Genomic DNA, 21367 nt, shown 5'->3' with positions numbered 1-21367 from the left:
TGATGAACAATGAGAAGTGTTTTCGTGATGGGTACATGAGTGCTATGTGTCTCTAATGCTGACCACATCCAGCAGAAACTCTCTGAGCTGTAAAGGAAAAAAAAAAAAAGCTTTGCCTTGTTTTCATATTTTCTTGGCTATTTCAGTGAAGAATGGGAGCTAGCACTCTGCATTCAAATAAACATTTTGCCCTCAACTCTCCACAATTACATTGTATGAACCTGACAAAAATTCCTAGCTACTAATTAATTTCACTTTACAAATAGGACAAGTGGGAAGGGGAGGAAGCCAAGAGCAATTTACTAGGCTACTAATAGTAAATAATAAAACCTGCAATTTTAATATTCTCAGGCCATTATACTATATACACCCTGCATTTCTCTTAAGTCATTAGTTAAAATAAATCCTGAAGCACAGAAAAACATTACCAAAAGAACACCAAAATTTCAAAACAAGACCCCTGGTGTTACCAAGTTACCTAGATGTGCTGCTTCACATTGTGCGCTAGCCCTACTGTCAACAGAGAAAATAACAGGGTTTGGAAATTACCACCACTCCATCAATGACACAAAAAAATACCTATCAAACACACACCAAAATGGAAGATGTTTCATTTCACACAGATGAAATGAAATCAGAGCAGTTAAACATGTAAAGCTTACTTTTTTTTTTTTTTTTTTTGCTGTAGTAGGCCTCTCACTGTTGTGGCCCTCTCCCGTTGTGGAGCACAGGCTCCGGACGCGCAGGCTCAGCGGCCATGGCTCACGGGCCCAGCCGCTCCGCGGCACGTGGGATCTTCCCGGACCGGGGCACAAACCCGTGTCCCCTGCATCGGCAGGCGGACTCTCAACCACTGCGCCACCAGGGAAGCCCAAACATGTAAAGTTTAAATGTAACTTTCTTTCCCAGGTCTAAACTAACAGGGAGCAGGACCCTCTCCAAATCTCACAGAATAGGACCACTTCACTTAAAAGTAGGCAATGGAGAGTGAGGAGTTAACTGAAGCGATCTGAACCAAAATGTATTTCCTAACAGCCCAGCTAGATCCAGACAGACATCAGAACTCAAACTGACCAAGTGACAACTAGGGGCTAATTCAATGGGAATGCAGGCTCCCCTGCATTTATCTTACTACGGCATTTCTAGAAAATTTTGAATTAAGAATGAAACTAAGAAATTCAGCTTCAGTTTTTCTGGTAAAACACCGTCAACTAGAGGGCAATATTCTGTCATGAATGTAAACATGAAATAAATTAAGAAATAAATTTACCGACATAGTCCACAGCAGCTGTATATACAGTTGCCAAAAACCTACATGTCCAACAACAGGTAAATGGATAAATCAACTACTGATATATGCAGTAACATGGATGAGCTTTAAAATAATTATGCTGAGTGACGGAACCAATAAAAGGGGGGGGCACATACTATATCATTCCATTTATATATAAAATTTTAGCCACACACATTAATGTGTTAAGTGAGCCTATCAAAAAAAAACTAATTAATATAGGGTTGTTTTAACCTTAACACTGCCCCAGCATAGTTAACTTAACACAAATATGCTTCATTCTGGGCCCTCTTTGAGACAAAAATAATTTTTTTGAATGCTCAATACCAGACAGCATGGTCCTCTGTAGATTAACCGAAAAGTATTTTTTTTTTAGAAAAGTATTTTTTAATATTAAAAATTCAACATCCTGAAATCTAGTATGTATATCATACCTCATGTGGGGCATAAACGTGCGTTTTAGGGCTAATGCTTCAAAATTTCTAGCACTGTTTTAAATGTAAGAGTTTTATTAGCCAGGATAATATATCTGTTCAATTTTCAAAAGTCAACCATACAGCTATACTTATGCCAAAAGTAGTTCAGGCAATCAACCCCCTGCTGAACTCAACAAACCTTGTATGTAAACTTGACAAAAGAGTGTCCAATAACAGACATAAATTCAAATAAAATGATTCTGAAGATTCTGAAAAACGATTGAGTATCTTCTTACCCCAAGAGAAAATACATAACAAATACATAAGAAAACTGGTATAAAATGCTCCTGATAGGTAGAAAAATTCTACTGAAGGATAGAGAGATGAAAAGAATTTAAACTCTTTAAATAAGTTCTAGTGGGAGAAAAACAAACTTCCAAATGGTAAAACTGTTCCACTGTTATCCTGCCTTTATATGTAATTATTTCCTTTAGAAAACATAAAAGATGTACTGTCTCTAGTACTGAGTTGGCACTTACTGCCAACTACCTCAAAACTGTTTTGTTTTCCTATGTTCCTGACAAAGAGCACATAAATATAAAAGTTTATTGTCTGACTATTGGTATTGAGAAACACATTTTTCACCAATTACAGAAAATCTTACTTTCTCCAAAATTAGGCGAAAGGTACTTCCATGAAGCACCTTCTTTTCCTTTTCATCCTAAAACCTACATGACACAAGTTTGGTCTCTAAATAGTTTACATCATGAACTACTATAACAGGAAGTCAATGGGGAGTATTTCAACAGAATTTGCTTGAGCTTCCTGAGTGACAATCGGACCGCAAAAAAAGGTGTTACTTTGTTTGCTCACCAGTTGTACTTTTGTTCCAGGGAAGTTCCACCATAAGTTCTAAATAATTTCTAGTCAGAGCATATTCTGGCATCGACTGAGGCATTTTTTTGAGCCTGTGTGGAAAGAATACATAGCAAATCTGTTCAAGAACATAGAAAAATTCTGTAAAACAGAAAACCCAAGTATATCTCCCTTTCATGGCCAGATATATCATGCATTTTTGGCTAAACAAATCTGAAAAAAGTTTTAAAAATCTAGTTAATAAAATGATTATTTTGTTTTAAACAGATACTTGCAAACTGGTGGGGAACACTATATGTGATTCTATCCTTGAAATATGGCCTTATCAGTATCAGTATCTCACAGGGAGGGTCTAAGTCACACTTACCCATGATTTACTTAAGTGCCTAATCATGCATAATACAATAATTACATATTGTTTTGTATCAGAGATGAAGTCAGCTCACCAGATATTTAATAAAAAAATGCAACTTCCAAAATATATGCAGTGCGTAATAAGGTGTTCTGCACACAACAGATGTTCCGCATTTATTAACTAATATCAGAGTCGATATAAAATATGCCTCAACAACATTTATATTCTTAACTGTGAACCTCAGAAGTCAAACCTTCAGTTACCGAGCAATCAGTTAGGTTGATTACAATTCACTCATAAAAGAAAATGCAATATAGTTACAATGTTACAAGTATGGAAAGGAAAAATGGGTTTTCTATTTAACCCTGAGATTATCCATAAAATGTAATCAATCCATGTACCCTATCCTGTCATCAAGGTTCCCCTGTACTTTATCTTGTACAAAGAGAAAATGACAGTCCCTACCCTCTAGAGTTTATAATCTAAGGAAGAAAATAGTAACTGAATAAACATTATTTCTAAGCAAAATATGGTCTTTGTTTTTGGCTGCATTGGGCCTTCATTGCTGCGCGTGGGCTTTCTCTAGTTGTGGTGAGCCGGGGCTACTCTTTGTTATGGTGCGGTGTGTGCGCTTCTCACTGTGGTGGCTTCTCTTGTTGCGGAGCACAGGCTCTAGGCGCACGGGCTTCAGCAGCTGTGGCTCGCAGGCTCTAGAGCACAGGCTCAGTAGTTGTGGCGCACGGGCTTAGTTGCTCCGCAGCACGTGGGATCTTCCCAGACCAGGGCTCGGACCTGTGTCCCCTGCATTGGCAGGCGTATTCTTAACCACTGCGCCACCAGGGAAGCCCAAAATATGGTCTTAAGACTGTGAAAAGGAATACTACCTAACACCATACACAAAAATATACTCCAAATGGATTAAAGACTTAAATGTAAGACCAGACACTATAAAACTCTTACAGGAAAACAGGAAAAACACTCTTCGACATAAACCACAGCAAGATCTTTTTTGACTCACCTCCTAGAGTAACAGAAATAAAAACAGAAATAAACAAATGGGACATAAACTTAAAAGCTTTTGCACAGCAAAGGAAACCATAAACAAGACAAAAAGACAACCCTCAGAATGGGAGAAAATATTTCCAAATGAAACAGACAAAGGATTAATCTCCAAAATCTACAAACAGCTCATGGAGCTCAATATCAAAAAAACAAACAATCCAGTTAAAAAATGGGCAGAAGACCTAAATAGACATTTTACCAAAGAAGACACAGATGGCCAAGAGGCACATGAAAAGATGCTCAACATCACTAATTATTAGAGAAATGCAAATCAAAACTACAATGAGGTGTCACCTCACACCAGCCAGAATGGCCATCATCAAAAAATCTAGAAACAATAAATGCTGGAAAGGGTGTGGTGAAAAGGGAACCCTTCTGCACTGTTGGTGGGAGTGTAAACTGATACAACCACTATGGAAAACAGTATGGAGGTTCCTTAAAAAACTAAAAATAGAACTACCATATGACCCAGCAATCCCACTACTGGGCATATACCCTGAGAAAACCATAACTCAAAAAGACACATGTACCACAATATTCACTGCAGCACTATCTACAATAGCTAGGACATGGAACCAACCTAAATGTCCATCGACAGATGAATGGATAAAGAAGATGTGGCACATATATACAATGGAATATTACTCAGCCATAAAATGAAACAATAAAATTGAGTTATCTGTACTGAGGTGGATGGACCTAGTGTCTATCATACGGAGTGAAGTAAGTGAGAAAGAGAAAAACAAATACCTTATGCTAACGCATATATATGAAATCTAAAAAAATGGTACTGATGAGCCTAGTTGCAGGGCAGGAATAAAGAGGTAGACATAGAGAATGGACCTGAGGACACAGGGTGGGAGAGGGAACCTGGGGTGAAGTGAGAGTAGCATCGACATATATACACTACCGAACGTAAAATAGTTGGCTGGTGGGAAGCAGCATCACAGCACAGGGAGATCAGCTCGGTGCTTTGTGATGACCTAGAGGGGTGGGATAGGGAGGATGGGAGGGGGGCTCAAGAGGGAGGGGATGGGGGGACTTGTGTATGCATATGGCTGATTCACTTTGTTGTACAACAGAAACTAACACAGTATTGTGAAGCAATTATACTCCAATAAAGATTTATTTAAAAAAAGACTATGAAAAGGCAGTTGCAATAGTGGTCATGTTTGATAGCATACAGTAGGTGGGAGAGTTGTATCATTTATACTCAGCATTTGAGGAAAAGACTAGTGAAAGTGGTGTTGATTCAGGAGTATTAAGAACATTTTGAGAATCAGATTCTGGTGGAAGAATGAAGAGGAAAAAGCACTCCACAGATCACAGCTATAACCTGAGAATTAGGAAAGCCATAAAGATAAGAAATATAACAGTTGACAACGGAAAGGTAAGATGAATAGAGTGGTCCATGACTATACTAAACTTAAGAAAAGGAGAAAGATCAAAGAATATGAAACAAATGACTCAGCTTTGTAATGCAAATTGGCAGATTCATTTCCATGAGCAACAATTTTTAACGTTAATAAGCAAAATGAAAATACTAGTGAACGAACAGCTTCTACAATTTACCTTTTCATCTCTTTGACGCAGACTTTGTGGGCCTGGTCTGGCATACTGGATGTTCGTATTTTTTTCTCTAGCATGACAATGTCATCATTGTCTTCATCCTCATCCTCATCTTCTAAAGTACCTGGGATGTGTGTAATCCTCCTGATAGGGCGTATTGCTATAACCTAAAGCATAAAGTAGAGAAGTAAAACCACATGTCAAAATAAATTGGAAACGAAGTATCCAGCTAGACATATACATTTTTATGGCTAGAGTCTAAATCTTTAGGAACTAAAGTTCAGAAAAAGTAGGACGCACATGCACATATGGAGGGAGCAGGATTTAAAAAGCAGACCAAGATAAGGTGGACATGATTCTTCCATATATGCTAACACTACCAGCATGAGACAAAAAAAAAAAAAAAAAGCAAGGAACTGGCTACTAGAAATAATTAAAACATCTAAGAATTGTCTTTTCTTGAGCTACTACTGCAGCCACTATTTTCTTGATAAACTTATGACCACTTAACCATTTGGCAACTGAATAAATTCCATTTTGCCCCCTACACTACAAAGTTTCTCTCTAACATCTTTAATCTTTCCACCATTGCTTCTATTCTGTTTGTCGTCAACAGACAGAAAAGTCCTCCTCCTTTCAAAATATTTTATCTTACCTCCGGTCCCTTCCAGTTATACATTATTTAATTCCCTTGTGATATTCTGCTTTTCCAACAAGAGGCTTTAACCACCACTTCCCCCTTCCTACCAATTACTTAGTAATTTGTACTTTGTACTTTGGTTTTTGTCTCCATTGTGCTGAAATCGTTCTTTGAAATCCAACAACATTCTCCTTTGCCAAGTCAAATGGTCTTATTTAAGTTCTCTTTCTCCATGACTCTCTATCATATTTTAAAACTACCTGCTCTTTTGAAATTCTCAACTCATTAATATCATGAATCAACTCTAGCCATTACTGGAGCAAAATGGTGTACTGGTATTGAATTTACACTTGATCTTAGCCAAAAGGCCGAGAAGCAATGGTATTGAATTTAAATGTCTCGGAATTTATTTTTTAACCTATGAAATTACCTATTTAATACATTCAAATATATAAAGTTAAAAACATAAAACAGTAAAAAAAAAGTTATTTTATAAAAACAGAAATATTAAATACATACTTTTATTCTCGCATTAAGTCATTAGCAAACAAAATTAATAGAATATTTTAAAGTATGAAAAGCTAAAAATAAAATATTTAAGTGAGATTTTATAAAAGCACATCAATTATTTCATTGCTGAGACAAAAGTACTGTTTTATGCAATTTTTCCCCAGCCGCTAAAAGAGAACTTTGAACTCTTCGGGGAATAGGCAAGGAGACAGTTTTAGGCAAACTCCAAAAATTGTCCTCTGATTCCTACATTTTCAAGTAACAGTTGCTTGTTTGATAATTTTCTGGAGCAACTTTCTTTTTAAGCAATGGTAATATTAGTTGCTAGCAAGCTGTAAGTTTTCTGTCTCCCAATGCAGAGTGTACACTGGCTTGTCCTTTTGCACAAAATAAATAACTGAGTTGATCTGATCTCAAGCAGATTTCTGGTGTTTGCTTTCAATGGCATGGTATTCTAGAACACCAACCACCAGATGAGCTACTCCCATCTCTCTCATTCTCAGCCTACTTTCCTGCTCCTTCTTTAGTCCCACCAGGGAGGAATCCTTCCCGTCTGCTCTTCTGTCTCCACAATGTCTTCTCTTCAATGGAGGAACGCTTCTGTGCTGATGACCATCAAATCTGTAACATTATTCTCAACCTTCCACTGAATCTCCAACAGCCTTCTGGTTCTCCAACAGCTTTCTTAGAACCATCATCACTCTTGTCCACATCAAATATGTTTTCCTGATCCTAACTCTGCCCACACATAACAACAGTAAAACCAACAGCTCAAAGTAGTCTTCAGACAGATCGCATCTTCCATACAAATACACAAATCAATAGAGAAGTGAAGGATTATTTGATAATGGTGTTAGGTCAAATAAAAAGGGAAAAAATATAACTGCTATCGTTACCTTATTAACAGGGCAAAATAAAATACATATAGGTTAAAAAGTTAAATACTTTTTAAAAATCAACAAAAGGAAAACTAAAAGGAAAGTGGATATTATCAAATCCCAGGAGGATAGAGGACTCTAAGCTTAGAAGAAGGGAAAAGACTAACAGTTTATATATGAAAATTGAAACTTTTATAAGTTAAAACAAAAAACTTTTATAAGTTAAAAAAAAAAAAGTCAGCCAAAAAACTTTAAAAAGTAAAAACAATTAAATTTTTAAGAAAGCCAAATTATGGCACAACACACTGACACAGTCCTTTTAGGAAACAATTCTGTGGTATGTTCTTAATACTGTATACAATGAAAAAAAGTCATACTCAAAGACACTCATCGTGGTTATTTGCCAATTTTTAAAATACTGAAAACATCACACAATGTTTGGCAGAAAGAAAAATGGCTTAGTAAACTATCCCTTTCAATGATTACCAAAACAAAAACAAAAAATGAGAAAATGTCTACATGCTTAAAAGGAAAAAAAAAAGATCCAGACAAGGAGAAGTAGCAGGGGGAAACAAACTAAAATTCAAAATTGTATCAGTAACTTGAGTGTAAGAGACAATGAACTTGTTTCTTCTTGTTCCTTTCTTTATTTATTCCCCCATGTTTTTTCTTCAAAAAAAAAAAAAAAACCCTGAATCTCACATCACACAAAAACAACTAGGAACCTGAAGAAATGGATTAAAAGAAGCATTTACCCGCTTATCATCATCTTGCTTGTGTTTTCTGGTTTTCTGAAGTAATTTCAGGCCTTCGATTTGTCTGACAAGCAGTGGTATGGTCATCTTGAACCGTTCCTCCAGACTCACAGCATCTAAAATCTGAGGAAATGTATAGCATCTCTCTCTCAGAAACACATGCTCCAAAAACAAGGCAGTCAAGACTCATGACTTAAATTGAGTAGAAAAGACAATTCTATCAATATTCACAGCTACACTATGGTTAACACAACCAAATTATCAGCAAGGTAATCTGACACAAATATCAGAATCCTAAAAAAAACAAGAATAGGGCTTCCCTGGTGGCACAGTGGTTGAGAGTCCACCTGCCAATGCAGGGGAAACAGGTTCGTGCCCTGGTCCGGGAAGACCCCACATGCTGCGGAGCGGCTGGGCCCGTGAGCCATGGCCGCTGAGCCTGCGCGTCCGGAGCCTGTGCTCCTCAACGGGAGAGGCCACAGCAGTGAGAGGCCCGCGTACCGCAAAAAAAAAAAAAAAAAAAAAACACAAGAATAAAAATACCTTGAGTTTCCATTTAAAGATGAAGCCTTATGTATTGTTCCAAGAGCAAGAACAAAACACATTTTATGTCAACTCTTTCTGGGAATTATTCTCTTAAAGCCCAGTCTACATATTAGGTCTATACAAACTTTAGGTTCAAAATATTAAATTTTTACATACACAAGAGACTAGGAGCACTTTTAACCAACCTCCACTAACAATTTGTCTGAGTGACTAATACTCTCTGGTCCTTCAGTAAAATACCCTTGCTAAGCCTACAGCCAGGTCACTCTCTAGAGCTCCTGCCTTCTCTGCTCCTACCAGCTGAACCGAATTCTTGTGTTTAAACCCAGCCTGTCTGCATTAGTTGCACTTGCTAGTATAATTGTTAGACTGAAGTATTAAATAAACTGGGGATTTATTTAATAAATAAGGAGGGCTGTTTCAATGAAAACTAACTTTAATGTTCTACGAAGATTCAATAAAGCAGACTGCTTAAAAGTACTACAAAAATAAATGTGCAAGAAAACTTTTATAGTTTGCAGGAAAGACATTCAAATCTAAGAGTCCGCACTTGGATTATTTTTCAAGTATCTTAGAAACTCATTTCACTTTAAATAAAAAAACCTGAAAATCACAAAAAATCATAAATATCGCATCATAGGGGTGGTTAACGTAAGAAACCTGAAGAATTCTAAAAAAGCAGGCCTATACACAAGGGAAAGGTCACAGCTCCACACTTTTAAAAGTAGTGAGACATGGGCTTCCCTGGTGGCATAGTGGTTGAGAGTCCGCCTGCCGATGCAGGGGACACGGGTTTGTGCCCCAGTCTGGGAGGATCCCACATGCCGCGGAGCGGCTAGGCCCGTGAGCCATGGCCGCTGAGCCTGCGCGTCTGGAGCCTGTACTCCGCAACGGGAGAGGCCGCAACAGTGAGAGGCCCGCGTACCGTAAAAAAAAAAAAAAGTAGTGAGACAAAGCATATTTATATATTTAAGTTAAATTAAATATTTAGCTTTTTTATTATTCTAGCTTTAACTTTTTCCACAAATTGACAGACTACCAGTACTGATAATGCAAATACAAGAACTGCCTAAGTATACAAAAATGTAAAGCAATCACTGTAAAAGTCAACTTAAGCCTCGTAAAAGCATCTTAACTACTTGAGTCTCCAGTATCTTACCTGAAAGTCAAAACTTACTATCTAGATCTCAATAGGAAGTGACAAAGCAACGTGGCATTCCAGAGTGGAACACTGTTACCTGGAGCTTCTCTTTGTTGCTTGTTCGGATAATTGATGTCAGAATGTCTGGTAAAGCTTCCCTCGGAAGACTATCTAAAAGACGTCTCAATTTAGCAACTGCGGGGACAGACATATCCAACATTTCAACCAACTACAAGGGAAAAAAAAGTCTTTTTAATGAAATATGGCATTATTTGTGAATTTAAAAAATCAAATTGTCATAGAGGTTTAATGTTTTGGCCTCAGGGAAAGTCTTTGTTTCTGAAAAATCACTGATTATTAGAGTTCAGGCATTTTTACAGGACTCAGAGGAAAAGAGAAGTACTTTTAAAATGTCAATCAGGATGAAAAGCAAAAATGGTTCAGAAAGTGGATAAGGGCTTCCCTGATGGCGCAGTGGTTAAGAGTCCGCCTGCCAATGCCGGGGACACGGGTTCGTGCCCCGGTCCGGAAAGATCCCACATGCCGCGGAACGGCTGGGCCCGTGAGCCATGGCCGCTGAACCTGTGCGTCCAGAGCCTGTGCTCCGCAACGGGAGAGGCCACAACAGTGAGAGGCCCGCATACCGCAAAAAAAAAAAAAAAAAAAAAAAAAAAGTGGATAATACTAATGTTTATGAAAGGCTTTGTAAATTTGTGATTTTATTTTACTTTGGAAAAAAATTAAAATTTATATAAAAATTGCAATAGTACAAGAAACTCCTTCCCCTAATATCCTTCCCCTAAATTCACCAATTGTTAACATTTTGTTACATCTGCTTTCTCTCTCCCCAACTCTATACACACACACACACACACACACACACACACACACACACACACACACACACACACACACACACACACACTATTACTGCTGAATGTTTTACAGTAAATCACAGACATCATGACCCTTGTTCTTAAGAACCAAGGCATTCTCTTACACAATCAGTGTAATTGTCAAATTCTGGAAATTTAACATGGTTGATGCTATTATATTAACCAATAGGTAGCTGAAATACTGTTTTTCAGAAGAACACTGGATTAACTAGAATCTGAGCACTGACTGAATGATTTTTTAAAAAACAACTTCCAGGGTATAGCCTGGAGTTAAGACAGATTAAGCTCAAGGCAACCTTTCAGTAACTGTGATAGTCACTGGGGCTACTGACAAAGTTTCCCTTTCCTTTTCACCTCATGGTAGGGCTGCTCTATCTCACCTTTGAATACAGATGTACATGGCTATGGGTCCTGCCTTGAACCATGAAACATGAGGGGAAGTGACAGTTCCTTCTGGGCAGAAGCATCAAAAGCCACTGAGAGCTCTGCCACATTTCCTTTTCCTTCCTCAGCAATAACGGAAGCACGTTTTGAAATGAATCTCCAACCCACTGGGGTCCCGAGGTGACTCTAATTGCTAGATCACCACACTCGCTGGTTTGGGGCATGAAGTGTGAGTGAGAAATACACCTTTGTCACGCTATGTGACTGAGATTCTGGAGTACTTAACACAGCAAAACTAACTTAACACCACACTGACTAACACAGATGATGTACCAAATCCTCATACAGTCACTCTAATGAGATTTCATATGCCAGAAATAAGCAAACCTCTCTAAAAGCACTGTAACTTTGGAACCTATCTGTTACCTGCCTAGAGTCAAAAGAATTAAAGCATAATTATGATGACGCTGTCCAGGTGGGAGAAGTAGATAATAAAATTGGAAAACTCTTTCTCCTAAAGTCATTCTAAGAAAATAAAACAGTACTTCAAGTACTGTTAAAACAGTACTTCATTCTCCAAGTACTTATTGAGTACAAACTATCTGTCAGACACAATAAAGGGCTCAGTGTAACATGGTTAAAGCAGGGATGAATTCAAGTTTGGTAGGGAAAAGAGACCTACAAGACAAATTTCAATACAGCGTGATAAGCATTATATTAAAAGGGATGTTTAAGCGATTGTGGATACGCATGCAAAGGAGCACTAACAGCCTATAGGAGTTGGGAAAGCATAAGTCAAGTCTGAAAATTCAGAGGAGAAGCACTCTTAGCAGACAGAACAGAAGGTAAAATCACAGAGACATGAAATAACAAGATGTGAAGCTCTCTGACACACAGTGTGGCTAGAACTCTGGGTATAAATGGAAGTAACTAGAGTTGCGAAGGGCCTTAACGTTATACCAAGAAATGTGAACTTTACCCTAGAGCCGTTAAAGTCTTCTACTCAGGGGAGAGGCATACCCAAAGCTTCTTTAGAAAGGATTAATGAATAGGTGGGTGACAAAGAGAAGCAGCTAGAAGGAAACCGAAAGCTCCTGAAGAAGTCTACTGCTGAGGGCTGTAGAAGAAGATGTAGAGGGGATGGAAGAAAAGCATTAGCTGGAAACAATCCTGATGTCTAAGAAGAGAAATGATAAAATTATGATATCCCAACTCAATGGAATTCATAAAAGTACTTAATACGAAAGTTAGATATAGATAAGAAAACAAAACATAAGACTGAATAGGAACCAAGACAAGAAGACAAGCAAAAATAAAATTGGATGCATGATGGCAGTAAATAGTGGTGATGTTTCTCTCTAAAAATCCCTTTAATGTCATTACAGAATCTTTACATATTTAAATTTTTGTTGTTGATTGATACTGGAGAGAAGTAAAGAACAAGAGAAAGAAGCTATAAAGCTATGCCCAACATAAGAACGGAGACTCAGGGAGGATTACTCAGGAAAAGGAAGACAAATTCTATTTTCCACTCTATTTTCTTCACTCCTGAACAGTACATTCACTTACTCTGGTTCTCAAACTGAAGTCTCTTTCAGCCCCCACAGCAGCTGTAGTGCCAAATTTTCTATTTTTCTATTGTTGTTCACCACACTAGCAATGTGTAGCTTCAAATGCCACATCAGGTACAAATACCATAGGCTATGAACACCTGCCTATGCACGCCTAATGTGTGCTTCCCTCCCAGAATTCTAGAGGATCAAGGTTTCAGCCATACTTGAAACCATGGGCTTAATCTTCCATACCACTCACAGTGTGATCCTGACTTCTGAACCAACATAACATATAATTTGATGCCTAGATAGTCTAGTGACAAATAGCTTCTGTACAGTATTTTAATGTTTAAGATTATTTAGGTTTAATAACTACCTGGTTTGGAGACACTGGAAATTATAAGGAAAACTCTAGAAATACTCTTTGGAAAAAGTTTAGGAAGCGTTGGCTAGTATGTCCTAGAATGATTTAGGTACAATCCCAGACAAAAGCAGTTTGAAATCAATGTACTATAATATACTGAGAAATCATTTAAACATATACTGCCCGAAAACTTCACCACTCAACAAATTCATCACATCTTAGGGCAACAAAGAAACCGAAGAGGGTTTTAAGGAAAAACTAAAAGCAACTCACTTGTACTGCATATTTGTAAAACTGTTCCGATAGTTCTCCTAGCTCCTCCCTAGTCTTACAGGTGTTGGGAAACTCCTCCAGCCAGTCCAGCTGTTCCACTTTGGCAACAGGATATGGCTTCTCTTTTACGACCTGTACGATCTGGAAGCGGCACAGGCCCGTAATCAGCAAAGTATAGTGGGGCTTGGGCCAGTTACTGCCCACAACCTGGACCGCCAGTGCAGCTGTCCCAATCCTGAAAAACACAGAACATCAGTATTACAAATGCTCAATATGGTAGAAGAGAAACTTACCTCAAGAATAAAGACGCAGACGTAGAGAATAGACTTGAGGACACAGGGAGGGGGAAGGGTAAGCTGGGATGAAGTGAGAGAGTGAAAACGACATATATACACTACCAAATGTAAAATAGATAGCTAGTGGGAAGCAGCGGCACCGCACAGGGAGATCAGCTCGGTGCTTTGTGACCACCTAGAGGGGTGGGATAGGGAGGGTGGGAGGGAGACACAAGAGGGAGGGGATATAGGGATATGTGTATACATATAGCTGATTCACTTTGTTGTACAGCAGAAACTAACACAACATTGTAAAGCAATTATACTTCAATAAAGATGTTAAAAAAAAAAAAGAAACCTCAAAAGGGTTGCCTTTTCTGAGAAATTCATTAAAAACCAAAGAACGTCCCAAGTGCAAATGAATTATTTCTCTATTTAACTTAGCATCCAGTACAAGTCCCTACCATCTGATATGGGGCCATCTCATTCTAATTAGCCATTCAAAAATTAGGTAGAAATTCCTAAACATCTGGATTATTTAAGCATAGAAACATGAGTAAATGCAGCTGAGATTTATACAGGAATTAATTTTGCCCGCTGGGAATGAGGCAATCTTACACCAGAATATATATGAGCATTTTAGACAGATTTAAACAGCGTGATGTAAACCAATCTAAGAAATCTCCTTCTGATACCAGTTTTGCTACTAACACCAAGCCAGGTGTTTTACATAATCAATCTATAAAACTGCCATCAGATCTGGGAATTAACACGTATGTCCTTGAATTTTGAATTTCTCAATCTGGGGCTAAATATCAGAGGCCACACTTTCATGGACTGAGGAGAGTTAGTCACAGACCTACATCTCAGGAAGACGTCAACCTAGTTCTGTTTAAGTGGTAATCACCTCACCTAACACGAGCTGAAAATGTTATACTTTAAGTCTTAGCTCCATATCACGCAATTCTGACCAAGTCACATATAAACTAATTCACAGAAAGAAAGCTTCATCCAAACTAAGCTGAAGTGATATGAAACAGAAAGATCAATGTTCAGAGGACACTTCCAGATCCCAAACTACCATTATAGTTTCTCCCCTCAGGCACAGGAAAGCTTGTAATTTCAGAAAGAAACTAAAATCAAAGTGACCAGAGCTCTCAACACCCTGGGACCATGGTGACATTGGAATACTACACTTACCCGTCTCAAACATACTGATGGCACAGACAGTATGTGCATATTTTAGTGAGCTTGCTCACTTCTAGATGCAGTTAATTCTTGATTAGTTCCTCGTAAATGATTCATTCTGTAGATTGTCTGTACCTTCAGCTTCCCACCACCACTCAGTTTATTCTGAGCCATGCATATAATTTCCTGAACACCCTTCCAGGCATATCACGTGGATAAAACTCGATTTAAACAAGAACTTAAACCAAAAAATTAGGAAGATAATTTGGTGGAGAGAAAAAACATCATGTACTTTAAAAACCTGAAATGATCTGGCAATCATCTATTGAGTTATTTGTGTCGTGGCTGCTTTTCTTCAGTCACTAATCAAACAGTAGGTTCTATCTCCCATTCCCTTAAAACCAACTCCGACTGCCTGAAAGAGTTAGCCATACCTAAACTGATTAGAGACCAACGAAGACTATAATTCACTGCAGATGACAACCACCAATGCTTACACAATGCAGGAACAGTTTACAGTTCTATATACAAGAAACATTAACAGACAAGAAACCAGGTTCCTGGTCTAAGGGGTTTACAAACCAGAAGCCAAGGAGAAACCAGAGAGAGATGAGACAAATCCAAACTTCCAGATTAGGAAACAAATTTAATTATTTGGGGTATGTCACTGATTAAAGGTAAGACTAAAAGTGAGTTTTCTAACAAAGCAAATAAAATAGTTTTCCTAACTGTGAAAGGAAGATGTTCCAAACTGGAAAGAGATTAAGTTGGATTTATACTATGCTTTTCCTCCTAATAAAAAAAATATATATAGGGCTTCCCTGGTGGCGCAGTAGTTGAGAGTCCGCCTGCCGATGCAGGGGACACGGGTTCGTGCCCCGGTCCAGGAAGATCCCACATGCCGCAGAGCGGCTGGGCCCGTGAGCCATGGCTGCTGAGCCTGCACGTCCAGAGCCTGTGCTCTGCAACGGGAGAGGCCACAACAGTGAGAGGGCCGCGTACCGGAAAAAAAAAAAAAAAAATATATATATATATATATATATATATATACACACACATATATATATATAAAGGTTTTAAATATGTTAATTATTTCTTGCTTTAAATCACTTATAGTTGACAACATACCTAAAAAAATAAAAGGGTACATAAAAAGAATGTACCCTTTTTAAAGGAAAAAACAATGATGTGTGAAATAATTAGATGGCTAGAAACAAACTACCTAGTGAAAGACATTTGGGGTAAAAGCTCTGGAAAGAAAGACGACGTTTAATGTTATTTTAGACAAGTTGCATTGCATGTTGGGCTCTAGGTTTTATATATAAAAATAGGTAAACAAAATATTCAATTAATCTAATACTTTCCTTCTAACTATGATCCATATGATACAGAGGCTTTATATCAACTCAGTCATCTTTCAAAATATCCTAGTTCTTCTATTACTATGCACTTTATTAGGCATGACCAAAAGCAACAATTTGATTTTGCAACAGATCCGCATTTATTCGTACCCAAATGTGTAGTGCTTTTTCCATTTAGGTTGTAGCTGTGTAAATCTACACCTTAATTACTGTGGTATTTTACAGTTCAAAGAATTTCTGAAATTCCTGAGAACTACTCTCAGAGTTGTAAAATATTATTTTAACCCAAAGTCTGACAACAATGGATAAGATCTGTATAATTTGGAAACTGACTTAGATAATATAAGTTTTTGAGAACCATCAAACTACAGTGGTGGGAAAATCTAAAAGCAGCACTACTGCAAAAAGCAGTTTTCCAAGATGAGGATAGCTGTGGTCTATTTGCCAACCACTTGCTTTTTTCTCTTCTTTCGTTTTTTCTTTACTTTAAAGCCCTCCATTTTTCTTGGAATCCTTAATCTTCCAAATCTTTTTTCCAAATAATGCTACTTCAGTTCTGCCCATATTAAAAGAAAGAATATGGGGTCTTCCCACTCCTTCCCCCAACCTCCATTTGTGAAATCTACACTTAAAACTACCTATGTGGGCAATGGTAAAACCATTAACATACAGGGTTATTGCACTGCAGTTTACAAAAGGCTTTCATAGGTATTATTTCATTACACACCACCGTTTACCTCTGTGAGGAAGGTAGCACTTTATTAAAAATGAGTAATTCAGATTCAAAAAGGGTAAACAGGTTAGTTATCCATGATTACAAGGATATTAAATAGCAATAGGGGAGCTGAATTAGGTTTTATGACAAATTATACTCTTTTCCCACCACAATGGACAATATGAATTTGTACTTATAAGAAGTATAAAAATAAACACTATTAACATAGCTTCTAAATAGCTGAGATACTGCAAGGCACAGCTATTATTTAATATCTAATGTTTACATCTTAACAACACTTAAGGAAGAGAAGTATTTCCACCAAAGCTCTGGAAGCAAAAGTTACACACTTCTGGGAAAGGACCACTGAAACATCTTTTTGGTTTTGACTTGGTGTCACCCAACTTGTCTTCCTGAATATCTGATGATTTTGAGCAAAATGTATCATCATTGTTAATAAAGATTTAGAAACAAGGAAAGAGTCTATTAGGATAGTCCCAAATTCTGCCAGAGATGAGGCTTCTGTGACTACAGGGTTTTTGATTTTCACTCCTTTCTTGAAAGTTCATTTCTGAATTTAAGAAATGCAACTTGCAGACAGACCTTCCTTAAAAAGAGTAAATGCAGGGCTTCCCTGGTGGCGCAGTGGTTGAGAGTCCGCCTCCCGATGCAGGGGACACGGATTCGTGCCCTAGTCCGGGAAGATCCCACATGCCGCGGAGTGGCTGGGCCCGGGAGCCATGGCCGCTGAGCCTGCGCGTCCTCCACAACGGGAGAGGCCACAACAGTGAGAGGCCCACATACCACCAAAAAAAAAAAAAAAAAAGAGTAAATGCAGACTTAGGAACATCTAAGTAGAGCTATTCATTACATACTTGCTAATATAAAAGACTAAATTTTAAAATCTTAGTGTTATCAGATTTCTTGAATGCTGAAGAGTGCTAATAGATACAAATAACAGTAACACATGGAGAGAGGCTTGGCAAATTATGAAACTGTGTATCTGCTCTATATAAATCATTCATTTTTTGTCAGACAAATGCCAATGAAACTAATTTGGGGTCCTAGAGACCCCAAATGAAGAGGGACTGAGCATTCAGCACTATGAGGAAATGAAGGCAGGTGCCCTGAAGAATGGAAGGCTGGGAGAAGACTGCAGGGCAATCTTGAAATGCATGAAAGGACAGTGCATAAGGAATGCTAATTATCCATTTGCACCAAGAAAACAATGGGTCACTGAGGAGCCACTAAAAAGACAGTTCAGTGAAGCAGGGTGGTCTGAGGTGGCATGGGAACCAAATTCTAGACTGTGGGGATATTATCCAAAGCTCTTCCTGTGTTAGGCGACATGCCTGCACACTGACGTGCAGATAGGGACTGTGCTGTTCAAAACGGTAAAGGAATTGGTTCAGGTAAGTCAACACCTGGCCCTGCCACTTTGTATGACAAGGAACCCAGGGGAACAAATTACTTCTGCTGCTCCCTGAAGACTGAGGCATTGTCACCTGGATGGTCTAAAGGAAACTAGGGACAGAAAGAGAGCCCTCACCGTCCCTCTGATGTCCTACTACCACCTGGAAAAGCAGGTAACTGGGAAAGGACAGATTTGCGTATCGCAACAGAAATAACATTATAGATAACGCAGTACTTGTACTATTAAAGCTCTTTTAGGGACTTCCCTGGTGGTCCAGTGGTTAAGACTCCCCGCTTCCACTGCAAGGGGGTGTGGGCCAAAATAAAATAAAATGGTTACTTTAAAAAAAGCTCTTTTAACTTTTTAAAGTAAGAGCATTTAAAGGTGATATTAGAGAAAAAAGACATTGGAACCTAATACTAAGGAATGCAATGCAAACTTTCTACAGACTTTTCAAGTAGCAAATAATATTTCTAGGATAACGAGATGGTCTGCTGGGTCCTCATAATGCTGAAGTTCTATGAAGAATTTTCTATGTATGTTTTCTAACTTAAATGATTAAATTTTAACACTGCTATTCATTTAAAACAAAGGCAGCAATATGAACAGCAAGGACCAGATTACCCATCATCTGATATTAGTGATTACTTCCAAGCAGAAGAATTTAGTTGTTTTGGAGGAATTTACATAAAAGAAATTAAAAACCCTCCAAAATCTTGCCAGAATCATACCAACAAATAGTCACTCAAACCTGAAACATGACTAATCTACTTTCGAAATTCACAGTGTACCCATGGGTAATCAGCAGAACTAAAACAAAACAGCTTATCTTGAGCACTCTTGCCTCAACAGGCAACTAAGTACCTGGGCACAGAAAGCAAAAAATTAGGGGAGAAATAAACAAAGGCTAAAGGAGTGGGGTCATATGTAGGGAAACCAAAATCCAACACAATTTGTCACAGTTTACTGAAACTCGGAAAGTACCCAATTCCACTCAAGCAAGATGCAAAGTATATCAGATGGAAACCAAAATGTTTTCCATGCTTGAGAAAAGCAAGGCTTTTGCAATGTGGACCAACAATGGACTGCTATGGTTTTTTTGGTTTTGTTTTGTTCTGTAAGAGGAGGGGAGGAGAACCAAATCTCCTTTGAGAATTTTAACAAAGCTATGGACTCTCCTTTAAAAGGAGAGTATATAATCACAAGATTTTGGACAAAAATAAGACATTCCTAACTCTCCCCAAAACCATTGAGAGTCAGGCTACACCTTATTTTAAAAAAGGATAACTGTAGGTGAACGAGGGAGGAGCTCTAAGTTGAAAATACCTCAAGAAGAGTTAAGGAAAGGAGGCAGGGGCTTGGGAGGCTTGAAGATAATGGCATTTGTTGAGAGCATGCTGCGTACCAGTGCTGTCTGGTAGAAATATAACGTGAACCACATATGTAATTTTAGTAGCCACATTAGAAAATAAGACAAGTGAAATGCTAATATTTTACTTAATTCCAACATTTAATCTATATAAAATTTATCAACAACACATTTTTCATACTAAATTTTCAAAATCTAGTGTGTAGTGTACACTTATAGCACATTTAGGGTGACCGACCACCCTGGTTTGTCTGGAACTAAGGGTTTTCCTGGGATATAGGACTTTCAGGGCTGAAACCAGGACAGTCCCTGGCAAACCGGGACAACTGGTCACTCTAATACTACCATCTCAATTTGGACAAGCCACATTTCAAGTGCTCTGTAGCTAGTGGCTACAGTACTGGTCAGTGCAACCATTTATCCAGCCTGGCGCAGAACAGACCACACATGTGATTTCACTTCATCTTCATAACACACGTAAAAGACGGATGCTGCTAGTTTCCAAATTACAGCTGAAGAGAGAAATAAGCACAGGTTCAATCTGTCACCCAAAGTCACACAACTAGGGCCACGGTGTAGGGGAATCCAGTGGTAAGCTTGGGGCCTAAGAAACGTTACGATATGAGAAGACATGAGAAGATAGGAAAGTTCTAGAAAGGGAGAAAAGGGACAATGTGAACAGGGAAGGCCCTTTAGGAAGGAAAACAGAAGCAGTGAGGGGAAGAGAGAAGGCAGGGGGCGGGGGAGGCAGGGAGTGTGTTAGACAGGCACCCCCAAATTAATAAGGAAATGGTGCAATTTAGGATGGGACGGGAAAAGAGAAAACGTGAAGCAGCAAAGTATCTCCGTTAAGAGGACAAAAGAGGTGGGAAAGAAGTTAAAGAAGGAAGACAGGAGTGGGGGAAGGCAAGAGAGAAAGGAAAAGAAAGAGGGGGGCCTGGAAGGTTAAGAGCACCGGCCTAGGAGTCTGAAGACCCGGGGGGCGGGAAAGGAAATTCCCATCAGATGATGAGCAGCTAATCGTGCAGCTTTCATGACTCCGTGAGTCATCTCATTTAACGGTCACGAGGCATTCCTCTGTCACCCCCGTCTGGCGCGTGAGTCGTCTGAAGAGGCGGAACACCGCCGCGGAGCCCCCCGAGCCCCACGCCCCGAGGCCGGGCCGGGTCTCGGGAGAAGGCCGCGCCAACGCCGCTGCCGCTGAGCCGCCCAGCCTACCTGTGCAGCGGCGGCAGGTCCTGCGCGTCGCTGGCCGGGTCGGGAGTGTTGGGGATGACGCCCAGGATGGTGCTCTGCAGCGACGTGCCCTTGAGCAGGCGGCTCCGCACCAGCTGCAGGTTGCGGGCCGAGTCCACGCTGGTGCGCATGGTGGAGCCCGGCAGCAGCACGCCCTCGTGCGTGAGCAGAAGCGGGAGGCGGCTGGGGATCTGGATGGGGCTCAGGGATGACATGGCGACGGCCCTCCGCGCCGGGAGAGTCCCCGGGAGCCCGACAGCCGGCTTCGCGCGGCCTACAAGGCAACTACCAACCCTCACA

At 39.2% G+C, this 21367-nt stretch overlaps 1 protein-coding gene across 1 annotated transcript in view; it reads right to left on the bottom strand.

Annotated features, from left to right (window-relative positions):
• LONP2 (lon peptidase 2, peroxisomal) overlaps positions 1-21367 on the bottom strand; it is a 95867-nt gene extending 74500 nt beyond the window's left edge. Inside the window, exons 1-6 of the mRNA XM_082676255.1 lie at positions 21050-21367; positions 13510-13744; positions 10137-10268; positions 8353-8475; positions 5573-5736; positions 2581-2675 (exon numbers count right to left, since the gene is read on the bottom strand). Of these exons, the coding sequence (XP_082532381.1) occupies positions 2581-2675; positions 5573-5736; positions 8353-8475; positions 10137-10268; positions 13510-13744; positions 21050-21282 (982 nt within the window). The 5' untranslated portion in view covers positions 21283-21367. The remainder of the gene's footprint in view (positions 1-2580; positions 2676-5572; positions 5737-8352; positions 8476-10136; positions 10269-13509; positions 13745-21049) is intronic.

This window comes from Grampus griseus (assembly GCF_964374135.1).
Source record: "Grampus griseus genome assembly, chromosome: 19".
In the NCBI taxonomy this organism is placed as follows: domain Eukaryota; kingdom Metazoa; phylum Chordata; class Mammalia; order Artiodactyla; family Delphinidae; genus Grampus; species Grampus griseus.
The sequence above is the reverse complement of the archived record's forward strand: the minus strand, read 5'-3'. Positions and strand labels throughout refer to the sequence as shown.